This window comes from Pecten maximus, chromosome 5, assembly GCF_902652985.1.
Source record: "Pecten maximus chromosome 5, xPecMax1.1, whole genome shotgun sequence".
In the NCBI taxonomy this organism is placed as follows: domain Eukaryota; kingdom Metazoa; phylum Mollusca; class Bivalvia; order Pectinida; family Pectinidae; genus Pecten; species Pecten maximus.
This window is the reverse complement of record NC_047019.1, coordinates 51,343,243-51,363,885: the sequence shown is the minus strand read 5'-3', so window position 1 is coordinate 51,363,885 and position 20,643 is coordinate 51,343,243. Positions and strand designations below refer to the sequence as shown.

The 20,643-nt window shown below is 34.9% G+C and overlaps 1 protein-coding gene across 1 annotated transcript in view; it reads left to right on the top strand.

The window, feature by feature from the left end:
* The first annotated feature begins 7,992 nt into the window (after nucleotides 1-7,992).
* LOC117328307 (beta-1,4-N-acetylgalactosaminyltransferase bre-4-like) overlaps nucleotides 7,993-20,643 on the top strand; it is a 38,588-nt gene continuing 25,937 nt past the window's right edge. The window contains exon 1 of the mRNA XM_033885830.1: nucleotides 7,993-8,524. Within this exon, the coding sequence (XP_033741721.1) occupies nucleotides 8,152-8,524 (373 nt within the window). The 5' untranslated portion in view covers nucleotides 7,993-8,151. The remainder of the gene's footprint in view (nucleotides 8,525-20,643) is intronic.

The following is a 20,643-nucleotide window of genomic DNA, read 5'->3' as shown; positions in this document are numbered from 1 at the left end:
TGGGACGATGTTCTGGAAGTATTTCCACTGTTACAGTCTCCCATTCGCAGATTCCACAACCCAACGTATTTTTGTTACAAGTCTAAAGAAATTAGTCTGGAACAAAACGCCAACCTTTAGATTATCACAATAATATAAAAAATAGAGATTGCAGTAAATAATAAAACTTCATCTGAGCATGACTGCGTTCAACTGTCAATGCAAAATGGAGACAGATATCCCACCTAAACTGTAATTTAATGGGTTCAAGTGTTATTATTTGGAAATACCTGGCTAGACACTGTGACAACTATCCATCTGAACAAAGCTTTGATTATTGTTATTAATAAATAAAAATAGCATTTGTATTGAAATAAAGAATATATTGCATTGAAATTAGAGTTCTCGTTTAAAATCATATAACATTTCTCAGCTGGATAGCAACAGATAAATATCATTTTGTTCATCACGAATTTTACAGCTTTAATATTTACCTCTTCGGTGGTATGCTGCTTTTGACCCTTGTCAAGCTATGCTGGCATTTTGCTCTGAATTCCTAGGCTGTCAAGGAAGTCCAGTGAGTCCCGAAATCCACGATCTACTACAAGGATATCATCTTCCTCCAGCCATTGTTTCATATGTTCCATGTTGGACTTTAAGTTGTGCTTCACGATGTTGGCATCATTGTTCTTTGCATTAGCATGATACGTTCCCAGTATGGAAACAATGTATCCTGCCGTTGTTACAATAAACATCGGCTTCACAAGAGGACGGCTTTAATGCACAATAAACGATTGTCTTTGGAATCTGAAATCGTTGCTTTTTCGTATATAAATATATGTACCATCCATAAATAATAAAGCTGGCTTCTCATACATACTGTCAAAAAGTTCCTGTGCCAGTGGCCTTGTATGTTTCTGTACGATATCCTAACACGAGTAACATGTTCACAACCAATATATTTTGGAGTAAATCTAGTTGTAAGGAACTGTCTAGCTGTCACAATTGACCTTCTAATGCTACTTTTTCCTATACTGAAAACAGTTGACATTAGCCTATTTCACATGGCAGTTCTTAACTTAACATGGGGGAGAGGAATTCATGTTCTAATAGATCGGTATGTGGTACACCGTATCCAGTATTTGTTATGTGAGAACAAACATCTTCGAAATTGTCCTTCGTAAGGCCAGTCAGTGTTTGATAATCCAAATCATTTAAAGCATTGTTATTGTCAAAATCAATTCTATATTTTTCATTACGAATAGCAATATATCTAGCTTTGTTAATCAGCGATACAAGGTTCAGAACTAGAAGTAACTACAACCTTGGGTTCAGATTTCTCTGTCTTCCTGCTATATTTCAAAAAATCACTTTTGGCATGTGACATCATTGTCTCCACAAACATAAAGTCCAAGGTATTTCCGATAATCCTTGTAACTATCACAATGAACACATCGTCTTTCTTGGGGGTTTGTCCGATTAGCACAGGCAATGCATTTGTATTGCTTTGGCCCTATTCGAGGTATCATGCAAAAAAAGATTATCCATATCAAATGAAAAAGACTTTGTATGTTTGCGAAAATGAAAAGTATCAAAAAGCTACAATAATTTAGTAGGTTTATGCTATCATCAAAATTGATTTTTCAAATGATGATTTTTTTTTAAATGTACATTTTACAAACCTGAAATTCAAACTTGCATGCATATGTAAGACGTATACTAATACGACACATAAATATGTAATAAGCTTAAGTGTCTATTTTGAAAAAAAATCTTGCAAAGCATGTACAAAACAATTCAAAGAGTAACATTCAAAAAATTGTTTGTTCGGTTTGCTTGATTTTGTTCAATATGTCCTTCCTATTAACAGACAGTCATTTAAGGATGTGGCAGGTTTTGGATGTAGGAAAGTCAAAGTACCCAGAGATAAGTCACTGACCTACTGTCAACACATGGCAACTACTGGTACCCAACTTGCCTTCAATGTGGATTTCGAACTCGCCAGCCACAGGCGGAGAAGTAGTGGTAGAATGTTGAGACACCTTAATCATTCAGCCAACACGGCCGTTATGGTATAGGGAATGGCGGGTTTTTTTATCATGAATTATGTAGGTCGAAGTTAAAAATGTGGGTCACTGTGATTCACTTCTGATATGCAACACTGCCTTACTTTATGATCAAGTCATGACAGTCTAGTGACAACAAGTAGTGTAGGAAAGAGTCATGCAGTCTTGACAAGGTACTTCTTTGTTTGAAAGAAAGGAAAGAAGAAAAGATAAACAAATATATTTTTCATTCAAAATAGGGTGCATTCATTATTTTCAAATATATATACTACATAAATTGTATTTTAACTACATCTTTTAATATTGTTAATCTGTTGATGATTCTTCTCATTAGATATACATTTCTCTACCTGAATTTTGAAATCAAAACACCACATGAAATTACTTAAAGACCATAGTAATATTTCAAATAATGCCATCTTAAAAAACATAATGATTCAAGATAATAGCCAACTTAAAATAATCTGAGAAATTTCAATTTAGTTTAGTTGCAACATTAAAGAAAAAGTTTTATTGAGTTATAGGCCTACCATTATATGGTTATTTAAACAGTCAGGTTATTTATCTAAAATATATTTGTAATATATAATTATATATTCCATATATCTGTAAACTGTAAGGTACCGAGCGGCCGAATAGTGTGATTATTAGAGTCATCTCCCTTGATTAATATGAACGTCTTCTTCGCTTGAAAAATATACTATTGAACTACTGGGACACTTAAGATATTTAGTTTAAGCCATAATACATTAGGTTTGGATCGGCTGATCTTTTCGGGGAGGGTGCTGGGTTTTGTCGTCTGTCCAGGGGCAGGCAGGATTTCGTGTGATTATGCTTTACAACTTCAACACACAATATCTTTTTACCTGTTGGATATTTTGCATGTCCAGTTCTTATGTTGACGATGTCCAGCAAAGAAAAGGGATGATCATCATTGTCTTTCAGGAGTGAAGGTGCCGATATATGATTTGTTTACCGCGATCGCTCGACATGACACTGAATATTTCAGTACGATAACTCAGTTAACGGTCAAATGGTTATCCGGATTGATAATATTATAATTTTATAATAATACATGTGCATAATAAAATATCACTGACCAATATTGTATTATTACGATATCATAGTTTTACCACAGCGCCAGAATTAACGTGTGTAGACATTTCTTATCGTAGTCTTCCCGGATAGTTTGTCCCAATACTCGTTTTGAGTATTATTTCTCCGTAAGGACGCGATGAAGGCATCACTATTTTAACATCGATATTTCCAGTTTTCGACTTGGCCGCATGAATGTTACAAAACGATATTTATACAGTAGATATAAAATATTGCTGTGCTTTTATTATCAAAAATGGTTTTGTCGCGGCCACCGTCAAAACCTGAGTTTTCTACCTGACATTTTTCAACCATAGCACACCTATTAGCAAAACAATTGTTATATCTTAAAAAAGATGGCTTTTCAACTCACTTAAACTAAACATTTCAGCTTAATGCTACACTTTAGTTTTTGTCATTTCCTGGGGCCGAGTATGGCCCTTACCGGACATACTCCCTTGCTGCTTTGTTCCTATCTCCCCTTATTGAATTGTTCTGTTTCGGGTCGATAGTCCAAATTTTAACATGTTATTTCTGGTCTTTTTCCAGTATAATAATTGTTTGGAGCTTTTGTTTCACATCACTATATTCCAAACCATACTACGTTATTCTACTCATTAGCAAACATGTCGTTTTTGTTGATATTCAGTCACTGGTACATTTTGAGAAAAAGATGTTGCTTTGTAAGTCATGTCTAAAAGTTTTCACTTAATCTATCTATTTATCATAAATCTGTTGAACACAATGTTTTCGTGAATACCTATAACGAGATTTACTTCATGTAATACAGATATCTGTGTCTTTACTTTTACAATCCTTATCGTAGTTTACATTCACCTATAGCTTTTGAGGCAAATCAGTTGAAAGTTGTTACATTTGCCTGGTAACTTAATACGATGCACACTGAAAAAGACACTTCTCAAATTAACAAATGGAAACTCCTACAGAATTCGATATAAAAAAAAAATCAAATTTATTCAAATATAACTAAATGCGTCATATTCCAGTTGAAAAGTTATATAACATGCTATTTCTCATATTTTTAGTACTGAAAAATGTCGGTTTACCCCGTTCTAAATATGATTATGTTTTTATTTTTATAAACACCTCAGCATCGCTCCACATGGAAAACAAATTTTGAACTTTCCTAATTAGAATCTTATCAATCCAGAACGACCTGTTAAAAAAGAAAACAAAATCCATAGCAAATTGCATAGCTTTTTCAATAACAAAGTCAAATGTTTAATAATCTTAATAAATTAAGATGTTTCAGTGCAGAAGGCTTAACAACAAATGGCGTCTTTACATTGGCCATTATCTCAAACATCAACAGAGTATTACTATGAGATAAATATGTGACATAATTATTTTGGCGGGATCGGGCACAATGGTATGGGCATTTTCGTCATTTTTTATACCCTTATGCTAATCCTAATCCAGTGACCAGCGATAGTATGCGTCAGTGAGATCACACTTTAAGTTGGCGAAATTTCCGGACTATCACAAGTAGACTGAAACCGAAGATACTCACAGCCTCCCGAACACTCATACGCACTGGCCACACGCATGTATGTTGCACGAACTGGAGACAGTCCTTAAATGACCTTAGCTGTTGATATCACGTTAAAGAATAATGAACTACTGCCGAAGATACCCTGAGCTGCTTAGAAACTTCCATTTTAACGACTCTTGTATGTCTCGACCAGGAGAGAGAGCCTAAAGACTTCCCCTGAAGGGCAAACGCTCAACTAAAAGGTAAAGGTGAGGTATTATCAAGGGAGATATTAGGAGGAAGCAAGTTGTTAAAAAAGAAAATATCCCAAATTTATTCGCTATCATGATCATGCAATGGGGACAGCAGGTAAAATTCTTATTTCCTACCTGCAGGGCAGACCCACTTCAAAATCCATCAAACAAGGATCAGTGACAGCCGTTTCGCAACATATGATCGTCAAGTGATTGGTGACTTCATCTTCGTTACCCATCACCCAGCGACCAGTAAAATCCATTTCGCAACCCACCACCCTGGGACCGCTGAAATCAATTCCGTTACCTATAGCCCAGAAACCCACTTTGTTACCCCACATAACGGGACATCTTCTTTTACATGGCTATAGTATCCAGAAAAGCATGTCATTTTACTATTCCATAGGGATTCGGAATATATTCTTACTTAGTAGGCTATGGTATCCGGGCTAGGGTTAGGGTACTAGTCAATATTGTCCGGAAATACACTTGAATTCAAAAGGTTATTGTGTTCGGAAATGTTTCCTGTTACTAAGATATTTTTCCGGGAAAATATTTCTTTTTAGGGTTAGGGTTATCTTTTACTAGACTATAATGTCAAGGAATACATACTGAACTTATTTATCTTCTTTTTTTTTAATTTAAAGTATCCAGGAATATGTCATTTAACTTAGCTATATTTCATGGAATAAACATCTTTTTATTTCTTCAAGATAGGCTGCAATGTCTGGGGATATATTTCCTTTTTCTAAGATCTAGTGTCTAATATACTTCCTTCTACTAGGATATTGCGCCTGAGAGTACATTTTCTTTTACTAAACTCTAATTTCCAGAAAAAAATCAATTTACGCTCGTACAAGGCAACGGTATCCTAAATAGATTTTCTTAAATTCGGTTATTATTCATGGGAATACATCACATCTTTCTTTATAAGTCCCTGTTATCTAAAAATGTATCTTTATACGCGGCCATAGTGCTTCCGACCATATTCCATATTTACAAAGCAGTGGTATTGGGAAATAACTTCCCGTTCATTAGGTAATAGTGTCCGGGAATATGTGTCCTTTTACCACATAATAGGGTGTGAAAATAAGGTTAATTGGAATGTGTTTCCATTTACTATGATATAGTGTCATGGTGCAACATATTTCCTTTTATTAGACTATAGTATACGGGGAAAGGTTCCCTTTATAATGGGCTATGGTTTAAGGGAATCGATTTCTTTTTACCTAATTTTATTGTCCGAGCTTTGTCTCTCTCAGCCCAAACACATTGTTGTTGTTTTTTTTTTACTTGTACTATGCTGTATTTTTCGGGAATATGTTTCCATTCACTTGGCGAACTTGGAATATATTTCCTTCTAATAGGTTATAGTGTCCCAGAATATATACTTGGCTAAGCTGTTTGAATTATCTACCGCTCGGAGTAAACATAATAACAACAAGAAGAAGAAGCTACGATCGCATGCATTCACCATACGCTGACTAAGCGGTAAGAGTTTAGAAAATTTGACCTTGACCCCTCAGCTTGTTATCGATCGAACTATCGCTGCAAGCGGTAGTGAAAGACTCTGCATTACCATGTTGGAATCTTCTCAAAATTTATCTTAGAGCTCGTATCAGAAAAATAAAAGATCAATCTATCGAATAGGGAGTATATCCAATCTCTGGTTGATATGTGGAATATGAAAGGTTGAGTTATATAATTCGGAATGTATGGATTCATTATAATGACATAACGTCTAAATGCACAATATTCTATGTATATTTTCCAGCTATTCTCGTTATATGCATTTGTACGCGAATGAAGCAAATTATGTAATCAGTCAGACTGGAAAGTTTACTTCGGTGCATAAATTTACTGCGAATGCAATATTACATTCAGGGTTGGATTCTTGTGACGGTAACACATTGCTAACTGATTCTTTTTGAGTAAGGTAACTCTTTGATACTTGGAATTGATGTTAGCCTTTTTACAGAAACAATGGATAGTGTCTAAACCGGAATCTGTCCAATCTGGATCTTTGTCTTAACCGGTCGAATAATTTTTCCCCTAAAGTTATTTCAAGGTCCCTTTCTTCTTTCTTTTCACTAGAAAATCTTGTGTGTGTAAACCGGCGTCTGCGTCTGACCCAGCGTACAGCGATGGCTTTGGTGGCTCGTGGTGGTTGATTTTACTGTCCAAATAACCGTCAAGGAAAATTATCAATTGATTATTATCAATTATCGTACAAGGTGACATGGTCTGTCAAACACCTGAACTCTTTTCACGAATAACGGATGATTTTTGCCTATCGCCGTAAGCGTTTTACGTAATCACTTTAGTTTTAATGACAAACAGCTTGTTGCAAGCGAGGTTTCCTCTCGAGACCCCCACCACAAACTTGATAAGCAATCGTGTATTTTTGGAGACCATATTGTCAACCATTTTTGGTGCTAAATTGCTGTGATAGTTTTGGAAAACTTAATAATTGAAATTGATACATGTATATAATTAATTGAATTAAAAACTCACCCAATGCAATGTCATTTACAAAACGATTATAATCACAAGCATTTCTTGATGTTACCAGTCCAGAAGAGGAACTATAAATTTCAAGTGTTAAAATATAGAGAGCTTATGAGTTTTAAACTATTACACGCTTTTGTATTTTACATAGCATTTAACCCTAACCATAACCCTATCTCTAACAAATACAATGAGTGCATCTGTGTGGAACTACATTACTACTGTTAACCTATTTGATATCATATATTTAGATTATAACCATTAAGGGCAATTCGTGTAAGTAAATATATGTCATAACTCAAATAAGTGATGAGTCTGCTGTAAGCGCCTTTATTTTGGCTCATTTCGTAGAATACTCTGAATAGTGAAGACCATTTAAAACACCCCAAGGCTGTCTACACGCATCATTTAATGCAAGACGAGTCCAGAAAGCATGCGCCTAGTAGGGAATAGACGTTATGACGGCGTTGCTTCGCGACGGCAGATGTACTGACAGTCATTGGTGGAGAGGCACTGAAGCTGGGCTAATATAGAAACGTTCGATAAAACACTGGTATAGCCAGGGAGCAGCGAGCAAGCTCTGTCACAGCAAGTAGCTGACTACGTGCACCTGCAAGGAAGCTCACAGGCAGATATGGTGATATGTAAACAAAAATCTCATACAACGGGGACATAATACTTTCAGTGCAAATCTTCCAAACATGATCAGCAAAGTGAGGATCCAACAGATGGATACCATTGCACCGTCACTTAAGTTATGTTCCAAAAAAAAGATTTGCCGTCCGTCCTGTTCCTCGCTCTGCTCATCTTTATCATCGTTCTCACTCTATGTCAGATTCTTGTCGTTCATCGACATGACCAGAGAGGATATCATTTATCTAAAAATCAACAGCTCGCTCAGAGGAAGAAAATGTACCATGAAATGATAGGAAATTATAACTTTAAAAAATACAAAAACATTGCCAAAATAGAAGTGTTTCGTCGTCGGATAAAAAGTGTGATTATTATGTTAAGTGAGCAAAATAATGGCATGAATATTGCAAACGATAATGGAGATGTTAGTGCTGTAATTCCCACCGTCCGTGAGGATGATTCTATGACGCTCTGTGATCGAGTTCCCCCCAAGCTAGGTAAGTTGTTAAGTCAGTGTAAATACGTCTAGCGCCGTCCTTTGTGCATCTATAAAATCGAAAGCATGTGATAAAACCGGCATTTCTACTATTTCGTGTTGGAATAAATAAAAGCAATAAATTGAATGACATGCTTAATGACTGGCTGTTATTCTACCCTAGATAGACTATTGTAACGTTCTTGTAAAATATAAAGACAATGTTATTATCTCGTTAAAAGTGAGAATAACAACACAATAGTAAAAACATAATTCTAACTCACAATCGGTAAAACATGGGGAAAATACGCGAAAATACAGATTTGGTACTATTAATAACAGGCGGTTTAAAAGAACGTGTGCATTAATAATTGTATTTAGTACTTGATAAAGACGTTAAATACAAGTACCACATGTGTATTAATTAATTGTATCTAATACGTATTCCTTTATATCTTTTCAATGCGTACTGTGGCAGAAGTAATTATGACGGATAGTCCACTTAACATATAATTGGGTAGATTCTCTTCCGAAAAAAGTAACATCTTAAGCTGTTTGTTACGACTGAATCATGTTTTTAAATTAAGTTTATATTAGTTTATTTATGTAAAGTGAAGCAAGTTATGCATAATACTGAATAACTATTAAGAATATTGTAAAAAAAAAACAAGAGTAAGAAAACATTCTTTGGTTTGAGAAAAAGCAGTTCGTAATATCGCCTATAACAAAACGCTTGATACTTCTGATTGGTTCATTGATTTAGGATATTGATAATTCGTTCTCACAGGTTAATAATAACATATTTGGAGCATTGACTTAGGTTTAGTTCAAAGTGAATATCAAAATTTAAGCATCATGTACTTTCATCTTATAACAGGCATATAACAGCTTTATTATATATTGGTAATAAATGCCCTATAATGCACCGCAGATTTAACAAATTTATAAAAAAAAAATGAATGCCCAACAATCCATCACATTTTCCTTAATGTTGAAAATAAAGGCACGATAATCCATCAAAATTTAACTAGATATAGATAAAGGGCCTATGTTTATCAGAGTTTCACGTAATGTTGATCATAAAAACACGATAATCCATCAAAATTTAACTAGATATAGATAAAGGGCCTATGTTTATCAGAGTTTCACGTAATGTTGATCATAAAAACACGATTATCCATCGCAATCATATCTACTTAACATTGGTAATGGCGCGATTAACCGCCGCATTCTTACTTCATATTGATAATAAAAGGCATATTCATCCAACAAATTTTACATACTGATAAAAACGTCACGATATGCATTATAGTTTTACTACATTCTGATAAAAGTACGAATATTCAACAATTTCATTACATAATAACAAAGGCCTGATAATCCACCACAGTGTTACTTAATATTGATAATAAAGGTCCAATCATCCACCTCAGTATTACTTACTATTGTTAATAAAGGTCCGATCAACCGCCACAGTGTTACTTAATATTGATAACAAAGTCCCGATCTTCCACCACAGTGTTACTTAACATTGATAATAAAGTCCTGATCATCCACCACAGTGTTACTTAATATTGATAATAAAGGTCCGCTCATCAACCACAGTCTAACTAAATATTGATAATAAAGGTCCAATCATCAACCAAAGTGTTACTTAACATTGATAATAAAGGTCCGTTCTTCCACCACAGTGTTACTTAATATTGATAACAAAGTCCCGATCTTCCACCACAGTGTTACTTAACATTGTTAATAAAGGTCCGATCAACCGCCACAGTGTTACTTAACATTGATAATAAAGGTCCGATCAACCGCCACAGTGTTACTTAATATTGATAACAAAGGTCTGATCATCAACCACAGTGTTACTTAACATGGATAATAAAGGTCCGATCTTCCACCACAGTGTTACTTAACATTGATAATAAAGACCCGATCATCCACCACAGTGTTACTTAATATTGATAATAAAGGCCCGATCAACCACCACAGTGTTACTTAATATTGATAACACAGTCCCGATCAACCACCACAGTGTTACTTAATATTGATAACAAAGACCCGATCAACCACCACAGTGTTACTTAATATTGATAATAAAGCATGATTATCCTATAAAGTTTTTAAAGTAAATATTGAATATTAATGCACAATTATCCTTTATTGTTTAACTTAACACTGGTAAAGCCCCGAATATTCACAAATGATATGTTAAATATCGATAAGAAATACCCGAATTTCCACCACAGTTTTACTGAATATTAATATTAAAGATTATTTATCACATTTTTACTAATCATTGCTAAAGGCCCAAGTACCCATCACTGTTTTACTAAACATTGATGAAGGCCCGAGTATCCATCACAGTTTTACTAAACATTGCTAAAGGCCCGAGTATCCATCATAGTTTTACTAAACATTGCTAAAGGCCCGAGTATCCATCACAGTTTTACTAAACATTGCTAAAGGCCCGAGTATCCATCACAGTTTTACTAAACATTGTTAAAGGCCTAAACATCCACAGTCATTCTACTAAATATTGATAATAAGGGCACACTTATCCAACTTAGTTTGATTACTTACTAATAAAAGCCCGAATATCCATAACAAAACTCTGATAAATATTGATCTTAGCTGGGTTATTTATCACAGATGTCTAAATATTGATTCAAAAGGCAAGGTTATCCTCCACGGATTGATTTTATTTGGACAATAAAAGGACGGTTATCCACCACGGTTTCACTTAATTTGGACAAAAAAGAACGGTTATCCACCACGGATTGATTTTATTTGGACAATAAAAGGACGGTTATCCACCACGGTTTAATTTAATTTGGACAAAAAAGAACGGTTATCCACCACGGTTTCACTTAATTTGGACCAAAAAAAACGGTTATCCACCACGGATTGATTTTATTTGGACAATAAAAGGACGGTTATCCACCACGGTTTAATTTAATTTGGCCAAAAAAGAACGGTTATCCACCACGGTTTAAATTAATTTGGACAATAAAAGCACGATTATTCACCACGGTTTAACTTAATTTGGACAATAAAAGCACGGTTATTAACGACGGTTTATCTTAATTTGGACAATAAAAGGACGGTTATCCACCACGGTTTATTTAATTTGGACAAAAAAGAACGGTTATCCACCACGGTGTAACTTAATTTGGACAATAAAAGCACGGTTATTAACGACGGTTTATCTTAATTTGGACAATAAAAGGACGGTTATCCACCACGGTTTTTTTAATTTGGACAAAAAGGAACGGTTATCCACCACGGTTTATCTTAATTTGGACAATAAAAGTACGGATATCCACGGTTTAACATAATTTGGACAATAAAAGCCCGAGTGTCCACCTCGGTTTATTTAATTTGAACAATAAAAACATTATTATCCACCATGGTTTTATTTAAGAAGATTGCCACTTAATATGTGCGATAAAGGCTCGTTTACCCCTCGCAGTTTCAGTACATAATGATAATATTGGCTCGACTATTTTCACAGTTAGTAACTATGGACAATCAAGGTACGATTATACTGAATACTTATATTTTAGTTTACTTACTGATGATGTTAGAGAACGTGATAAGAACACACCTTCAATGTCGGAAAACATTATTCAAATGATACTGAATTATAGTGTGATGCAATGAAAAGCAATGACTAAAATCACAGACTTATATAACGATATTCGTGCAAACCCTCCGCCCTGTAAACATAACTATCCGAATTCGATGTCCATTGCGATGTCTGTTAATTACCACAATGTATACCTGGAAATATTTGTTGATACTATTCTTTGTAAAATAATTTTTCATAGCATGATATAGACCGACGAAACAAAACAGGCATATCATATAAGCTGTATGGATGAGGCAAGCTGTGCTCCAATCCCCTTTCCCAACAGGTCTACATCCGAAAATATAATGCAGTCGTGCTGCCAAAATATTTAAACAATTTGTACAAAATTGTTGCAAAAATTCAGGGAAAAATCTGTTCTGAGCTGTAAAAAATCAATAGAAAATTGTGTTTATACAGTTATGTGATCGCACAACGTTCCACGCTGTGCGATGTGCGCACGCACGATGTGCGATGTGCGCACGATGTGATATCTGTGCGATACGGATCGTGCAGGAAAATGTGCGCACGATGGGCGATTGGAACGGTACATGTGCGATGTGTATCGTGGTCGATATAAAATGAGGAACGCGTAATCTAATTATTCAAACGTGTGGAACGATTGTAAAAGATATACAACGATTACCATTTTACGAGGCAGCTAATTACCATATTTTTGGTGAAATATATGCAATAATTATTAGGAATGAAACTAAACACCGATGTATAGTTAAATAAGTTATCTAAATGATTATTAAAGAACTTTATATAATTTGCTTGGACGTCGCCGAGGACACCACTAGGCCTTGGCGAGTCGAAGAAATGTGTATTCAGCGAGATTATATACAGGCTATTTAATACATGTAGAACTTATCAACAGATAAAACAACTTGTTATGAATAGAAACATTACTGTTGAGTTTAAAAATACATAATATATGTAATTTATGTATAAAGTAAGATAAATAATCGTAGTGATGTCCGTCTACCATTCTGGTACATGTACATGTACATGTATCACCAGGCCGTCGAAAACATCACGAATACTTGCGAGACAAAATGACGGTACTTAAATGGCAAAAAGTAACAGGTCATACATGTTCCATGAATGAAAACAATTGTTATGCAGCACGTATATATAAAAGCGACCATCTTATATCATAATTTTATTTTTTTCGTATATCTTTTCGTATAACTAGTTATTCCGTAATATTTATAACCCTATCGTTAGCTGTGCGGTTTGTATCGCACAGTTGTGCGGTTTGTATCGCACATCGCACATTTGTGCGCACGATGTCTGCACGGTGTGCGAACGATGCTTTTGGAACATTGTGCGATCACACAACTGTAAATAGGGTTAGACAATTTGTTTCGCCATACTTGTTCATGTAATAATTGTATAGAAAGGAAAGTGTCGTGTAATATCACTAGTATTGTGCAGAAAATAAATGGGTGGTGTAATAACCCTATAATTGAAAAGGAAAGCAAGCGGGAGAATAATCCATTAATTTTGTATACATGTAAATGAAGGGGCTGTGTTATAACCTCATCATTGAGCAGAAAGAAGGGGTGGTGCAACTATCCATATATAGTGTAGAAAATAAAGGTGGTGTAATAGCCCGTAATTGTTTTGAATGGAAGGGGTGGTGTAATCACCCCGTAGTTGTGTAGAAAGGAGGGGATCGCGTAATCACCCAGTAGTTGTGTAGAAAGGAGGGGATCACGTAATCACCCAGTAGTTGTGTAGAAAGGAGGGGATCGCGTAATCACCCAGTAGTTGTGTAGAAAGGAGGGGATCGCGTAATCACCTCGTAGTTTTATAGAAAGGAAAGGGTGTTATAAACCCTTAATTATGTAGAAAGGAAGGGGTGTTATAAACCCGTAATTGTGTAGAAAGGAGGGGGTGTTATAAACTCGTAATTGTGTAGAAAGGAAAGGGTGTTATAAACCCGTAATTATGTAGAAAGGAAGGGGTGTTATAAACCCGTAATTATGTAGAAAGGAAATGGTGTTATAAACCCGTAGTTTTGTAGAAAGGAAGGGGTGTTATAAACCCGTAATTATGTAGAAAGGAGGGGATGGCGTAATCACCCCGTAGTTTTATAGAAAGGAAGGGGTGTTATAAACCCTTAATTATGTAGAAAGGAAGGGGTGTTATAAACCCTTAATTATGTAGAAAGGAAGGGGTGTTATAAACCCGTAATTATGTAGAAAGGAGGGGGTGGCGTAATCACCCCGTAGTTTTGTAGAAAGGAAGGGGTTATGTAATCATCCCGTAATTGTAGAAATGAAGGGGATTGTTTTATAAATCCGTAACTTTGTAAAAAGGAAGGGAATGTGTAATTACCCCGTAATTGTGTAAAAAGGAATGGATGGTGTCACCAACCTGTAATTAAGTAAATAGGAATGGATGGTGTCACCAACCCGTAATTGTGTTAAAAGGAATGGATGGTGTTTTCACCCCGTATTTGTGTAGAAATGAAGAGATGTTGTTATCACCCCTTAATTGTGTAGAAAGGAAGGGGTGGTGTTATCACCCCTTAATTGTGTAGAAAGGAAGGGGTGTTATAAACCCGTAATTGTGTAGAAAGAAAGGGATGGTTTAATCACCCCTTAATTGTGTAGAAAGGAAGGGATTTTGCTATAACCACGCAATTGTGAAGAAAGGAAAGAGTGGTGTTATAAAGAAAAGGTGGTGTAATAATCCCGTAATTGTGTTGAAAGGAAAGGTTGTTATGATAACCATTTAATTGTGTAAAAAAGAAGGAGTAGCGATATATCATCTTAATTGTGTAGAATGGAGGGGTTGTCTGATTACCATTAAATGTATAGAAAGGAAGTGGTAGTGTGGTAACCATTGAATTGTGTGGAAAGGATGGAGTGGTGAGGTAACCGTTTAATTGTGTGGAAAGGAAGGAGTAGTGAGGTAACCGTTTAATTGTGTGGAAAGGAAGGAGTAGTGAGGTAACCGTTTAATTGTGTGGAAAGGAAGGAGTAAGGAGGTAACTGTTTAATTGTGTGGAAAGGAAGGAGTAGTGAGGTAACCGTTTAATTGTGTGGAAAGGAAGGAGTAAGGAGGTAACTGTTTAATTGTGTGGAAAGGAAGGAGTAGTGAGGTAACCGTTTAATTGTGTGGAAAGGAAGGAGTAGTGAGGTAAACGTTTAATTGTGTGGAAAGGAAGGAGTAGTGAGGTAACCGTTTAATTGTGTGGAAAGGATGGAGTAGTGAGGTAACAGTTTAATTGTGTGGAAAGGAAGGAGTAGTGAGGTAACCGTTTAATTTAAGGATGGAGTAGTGAGGTAACCGTTTAATTGTGTGGAAAGGAAGGAGTAGTGAGGTAACCGTTTAATTGTGTGGAAAGGAAGGAGTAGTGAGGTAACAGTTTAATTGTGTGGAAAGGAAGGAGTAGTGACGTAACCGTTTAATTGTGTGGAAAGGAAGGAGTAGTGAGGTAACAGTTTAATTGTGTGGAAAGGAAGGAGTAGTGAGGTAACCGTTTAATTGTGTGGAAAGGAAGGAGTAGTGAGGTAACCATTTAATTGTGTGGAAAGGATGGAGTAGTGAGGTAACCGTTTAATTGTGTGGAAAGGAAGGAGTAGTGAGGTAACCGTTTAATTGTGTGGAAAGGAAGGAGTAAGGAGGTAACCGTTTAATTGTGTGGAAAGGAAGGAGTAGTGAGGTAACCGTTTAATTAAAGGAAGGAGTAAGGAGGTAACCGTTTAATTAAAGGAAGGAGTAAGGAGGTATCCGTTTAATTGTGTGGAAAGGAAGGAGTAGTGAGGTAACCGTTTAATTGTGTGATAGGAAGGAGTAGTGAGGTAACCGTTTAATTGTGTGGAAAGGAAGGAGTAGGGAGGTAACCGTTTAATTGTGTGGAAAGGAAGTAGTAGTGAGGTAACCGTTCAATTGTGTGGAAAAGATGGAGTAGTGAGGTAACCGTTTAATTGTGTGGAAAGGAAGGAGTAGTGAGGTAACCGTTTAATTGTGTGGAAAGGAAGGAGTAGTGAGGTAACCGTTTAATTGTGTGGAAAGGAAGGAGTAAGGAGGTAACCGTTTAATTGTGTGGAAAGGAAGGAGTAAGGAGGTAACCGTTTAATTGTGTGGAAAGGAAGGAGTAAGTAGGTAACCGTTTAATTGTGTGGAAAGGAAGGAGTAGTGAGGTAACCATTTAATTAAAGGATGGAGTAGTGAGGTAACTGTTTAATTGTGTGGAAAGGAAGTAGTAGTGAGGTAACCGTTTAATTGTGTGGAAAGGAAGGAGTAGTGAGGTAACCGTTTAATTGTGTGATAGGAAGGAGTAGTGAGGTAACCGTTTAATTGTGTGGAAAGGAAGGAGTAGGGAGGTAACCGTTTAATTGTGTGGAAAGGAAGTAGTAGTGAGGTAACCGTTCAATTGTGTGGAAAGGAAGGAGTAATGAGGTAATCGTTTAATTGTGTGGAAAGGATGGAGTAAGGAGGTAACCGTTTAATTGTGTGGAAAGGAAGGAGTAGTGTGATTATCATTTAAATGTGTAGAAAAGAGGGGATTGTGTGATTACCATTTAAATGTGTAGAAAAGAAGGAATTTTGTGATTACCATTTAAATGTGTAGAAAAGAGGGGATTGTGTGATTACCATTTAAATGTGTAGAAAAGAGGGGATTGTGTGATTATCATTTAAATGTGTAGAATAGAGGGGATTGTGTGATTACCATTTAAATGTGTAGAATAGAGGGGATTGTGTGATTACCATTTAAATGTGTAGAAAGAGGGGATTGTGTGATTATCATTTAAATGTGTAGAATAGAGGGGATTGTGTGATTACCATTTAAATGTGTAGAATAGAGGGATTGTGTGATTACCATTTAAATGTGTAGAAAAGAGGGGATTGTGTGATTACCATTTAAATGTGTAGAATAGAGGGGATTGTGTGATTACCATTTAAATGTGTAGAAAAAGGGGATTGTGTGATTACCATTTAAATGTGTAGAATAGAGGGGATTGTGTGATTACCATTTAAATGTGTAGAATAGAGGGGATTGTGTGATTACCATTTAAATGTGTAGAAAAGAGGAGATTGTGTGATTACCATTTAAATGTGTAGAAAAGAAGGGAAAGTGTGAAACCATGTGAATGTGCAGAAAAGAAATAATTGTGTAATTACGATTTAATTTAATTGTTTGAAGAAGAAGGGATAGTGTGAGCGATTTTATTCTGTAGAAAAGAAGGGATATTGTTATTACCATTTTATTGTGTAGAATAGAAGAGGTAGTAAGATAATAATTTAATTGTGTAGAAAAGAAGGAGTGATGTAATTGCATTGTTGATGAAGAAGTCCATGGTCAAAACGACTGGTCGGAGGCTTTCCAAGTGGTTACACAGCTGTATACAAATACAATGCCATTGTAGGCATTATTTTGAGATAAATATTACAACAGAATATTTGATATTGTACGACAAGGGGGATAACTTTATAATCTATTCTTGAAAACACCCATCCATTTTTTGTGCGACCGGTATGCATTTTTATTGAAAATCAGGTGATATTATTTTTGATTGTATAATAGTGTGATATATATCTGTAGAAAGATCTAATGGTGTCATAATATGCTGATAGGGCATTAGAAGACCAGATTTAGCGTGTCTCTTCTCTCTTTCTCCTCTCTGGATTTTCCCATTAGGGTATAGAAATGGAAAGGTGACGTTTGATGTTCTAGTGAAAGGTCTCTGTATCAGAAGTAGTGATGCCAGCACTGCTGGTGTGATTCTAATTCGTGCATTTATCACATACAGGAACTAATATTGCTTGCCTTAAAATGTACTTTGGTGGGATAGCTCCGATGTGTTGTTGATTTTCTCCCGCTTGTTTCCTTTGGTTCCTTTGTAATCAGACAGAATCCGATCATCTTGAATCCATACAACTTAATGCTGCTATAATTTGTACTGGCTTACGTGGTGTTACTAGTCACACTGTCATTTATAATAAACGGGGTACAAAAAACGCAGACATGACCAGGAACTTAGTTTGTAAACAATCAACCAGTGTTTCCCCAATTACCTTTTTGAAGCCATTGGAACTCATTTCATAGATAATTACTTATTGACTCAAGATATTGGACATCAGCGTATACTTCAAGCACCGATTTGTACAAGTATTGCAAGTATATATTGTAACGGTTTCAGTTTCCTACACTCCCATGTAGGGTGATATTAAAATGGTCATGGAACATGGCCCTGTGATCTTTTGATTTTTTTAAAAATATTTAATGGGTTGTCTCATATAGTACTACAAATATCATCCGGTAATTATTAGATTGGCTCGTGGGCAAAAAACAATGTAACCTGTAACAGGTCCTTTGGACTTTTACTAGAATGAACATTAAACGAATAGCATTAGTGTATTTAAGTAGGGGTAACGAATATTTATTTTTTATTTGTGTTTAGAGATATATTGAGTCTACTTTCTAAATAGATGTTAACTCTAGTCCCAATGTGAATACATTTATGAATTATCCTTCAACCCCGATCCTACTCTTTATTATCAGTGACTGGGTTAAGAAAGAAAGAAAGTAAAGTAAACTTTACATGCATTTTTATTTTTATACACATGCCTTAACATAAACTACGGCAGTAAAGTATAACCTAATCAATATCTAAATTTTGATTTTGGTTAGTTCAGAGACCATTGATACAATAATGGGCATTCCACATAAAAATATATAGGATCCTTCATGAGTTCCAGAAGTTATGATAACGTCATGAGCTGTATCGTATTTCTTGAGTCTATATGTTAACGAGTACTTGTAAATATCAATATTTCTTTTTCTATCATGAAGCATTTGCATGCATTCTGAATATACTTATATGTGTATTCAGATAATATACATTTCAAAAATAGTATGTATTGTTCGTTGTCATTTTAGAACTTTGAATATTTAGTTACAAATTAAGTTCAAATCAAATATTATTATATAAATTAAATTATGATTGTATTATTGTATGAGATATATGTATTTCAAGGGAGATGGATTGTTAAGGGATTACCTGTTACCCAATGACCTTTGGATCATTTTTATTAGATAAGATATTTTTGACAAAAGTTCCTTTTAATTACTATAGAAATAACTAGAACTGAAATGTAATTCTATTATATGACATAGATATTACTGATACAAGGGCTGATTGATAAGTTGTGAGCCACGTATTAAAGAAGGTACTGAAGGATATTCTTTTTTCAGGCCTACTATTTTCTGACTAAATAGGGCCATGTATCAAAGGATTGATCTCATTTGGTAAGTTTATATCGACGAGGTAGCAGTCTATAGTAAACAAGACAATTGGCTTTTACAAAATGGACAAAACTGGTCAGGGTTATGGTGGAAGAGTCTGTCATTGCCATGAAAGGCCAGTCTCATTATTTGTCAGCTTAGAAATTTGTGTAGCGATTTAAATTTTGATTTATTTAATGGTCATTTATTAAACTCACCCACCTGTGCCTGTGATATTGAAAACGAAACTGCTGCTTCACATTATTTCTGTGAATGTCCTGGATATAATGGCATTAGACATTCCTTATTTACTTCATGATATAGTTATGCAAATCATAATAATTCTAATATTAACACTTTCTTAAAGGTTGCCCTGACTGTGATAAACTTGTAAATATGCAAATATTAAATGATGTTCAATTGTTCATTGGTAAATCGATACGCTTTAATCTCTATATGCTTTAAATATATGAGCCATGATGTAATATTATATTTTATCATATCATATTAATATTACATTATATAATATTGTATTATACTATATTATATTACTTATACCTTATATTTTAATGAGATATAAGGTATATACAATATAAAATAGTATAATATAATAATTTTATATATTCATTTTGTGTTACATTTTCTAACTCACAAATGCATAAGTGTACATGTCCTTAAAGATCCCTCCATCCCAATTGGTCACATGTGTCATCATTTGAGTATGCTAAGTTTGTTGTGTATATGTGAAGTATAGAGTCTGTTAAAAACTTTTCAATGAAAGTATTTTTTGGATAATTTATAATATCTTACATTTATATATATTATTTTCGCCGAGAGTATTGACAGGCACGATCTGTGAATAAAAGCACATGGACTTTTGGTCAATGCCTGTTAATAACTGATTCTTGTAGATATAGTTTATATTAAATAGTTTATGATCAAATGCTATGTATACATGTATATATAATCAAAATGTATGAATGATGTGTGAATGTTTATGTTTGAGTTACTTCCCTTAAATGTTTGTTATACATGTATTTTTTTCATTTCACAGTAAATTTATATATCTAATTTTATATCTATACGTCCAATTGCAACCGTAGGAGAGAATTTATATAGGCCTGGGCTGTTATTTGATCCTTTTGACTAATACCATCAAATTTGTTGAAATGAAATTGCCATGGCTGCCATTCAAGAGTGTGGCTTAAAATTGATTGAGCATCTGCCTCATTCACCTGATCTTACTCCACCAGACATTCATCTATTT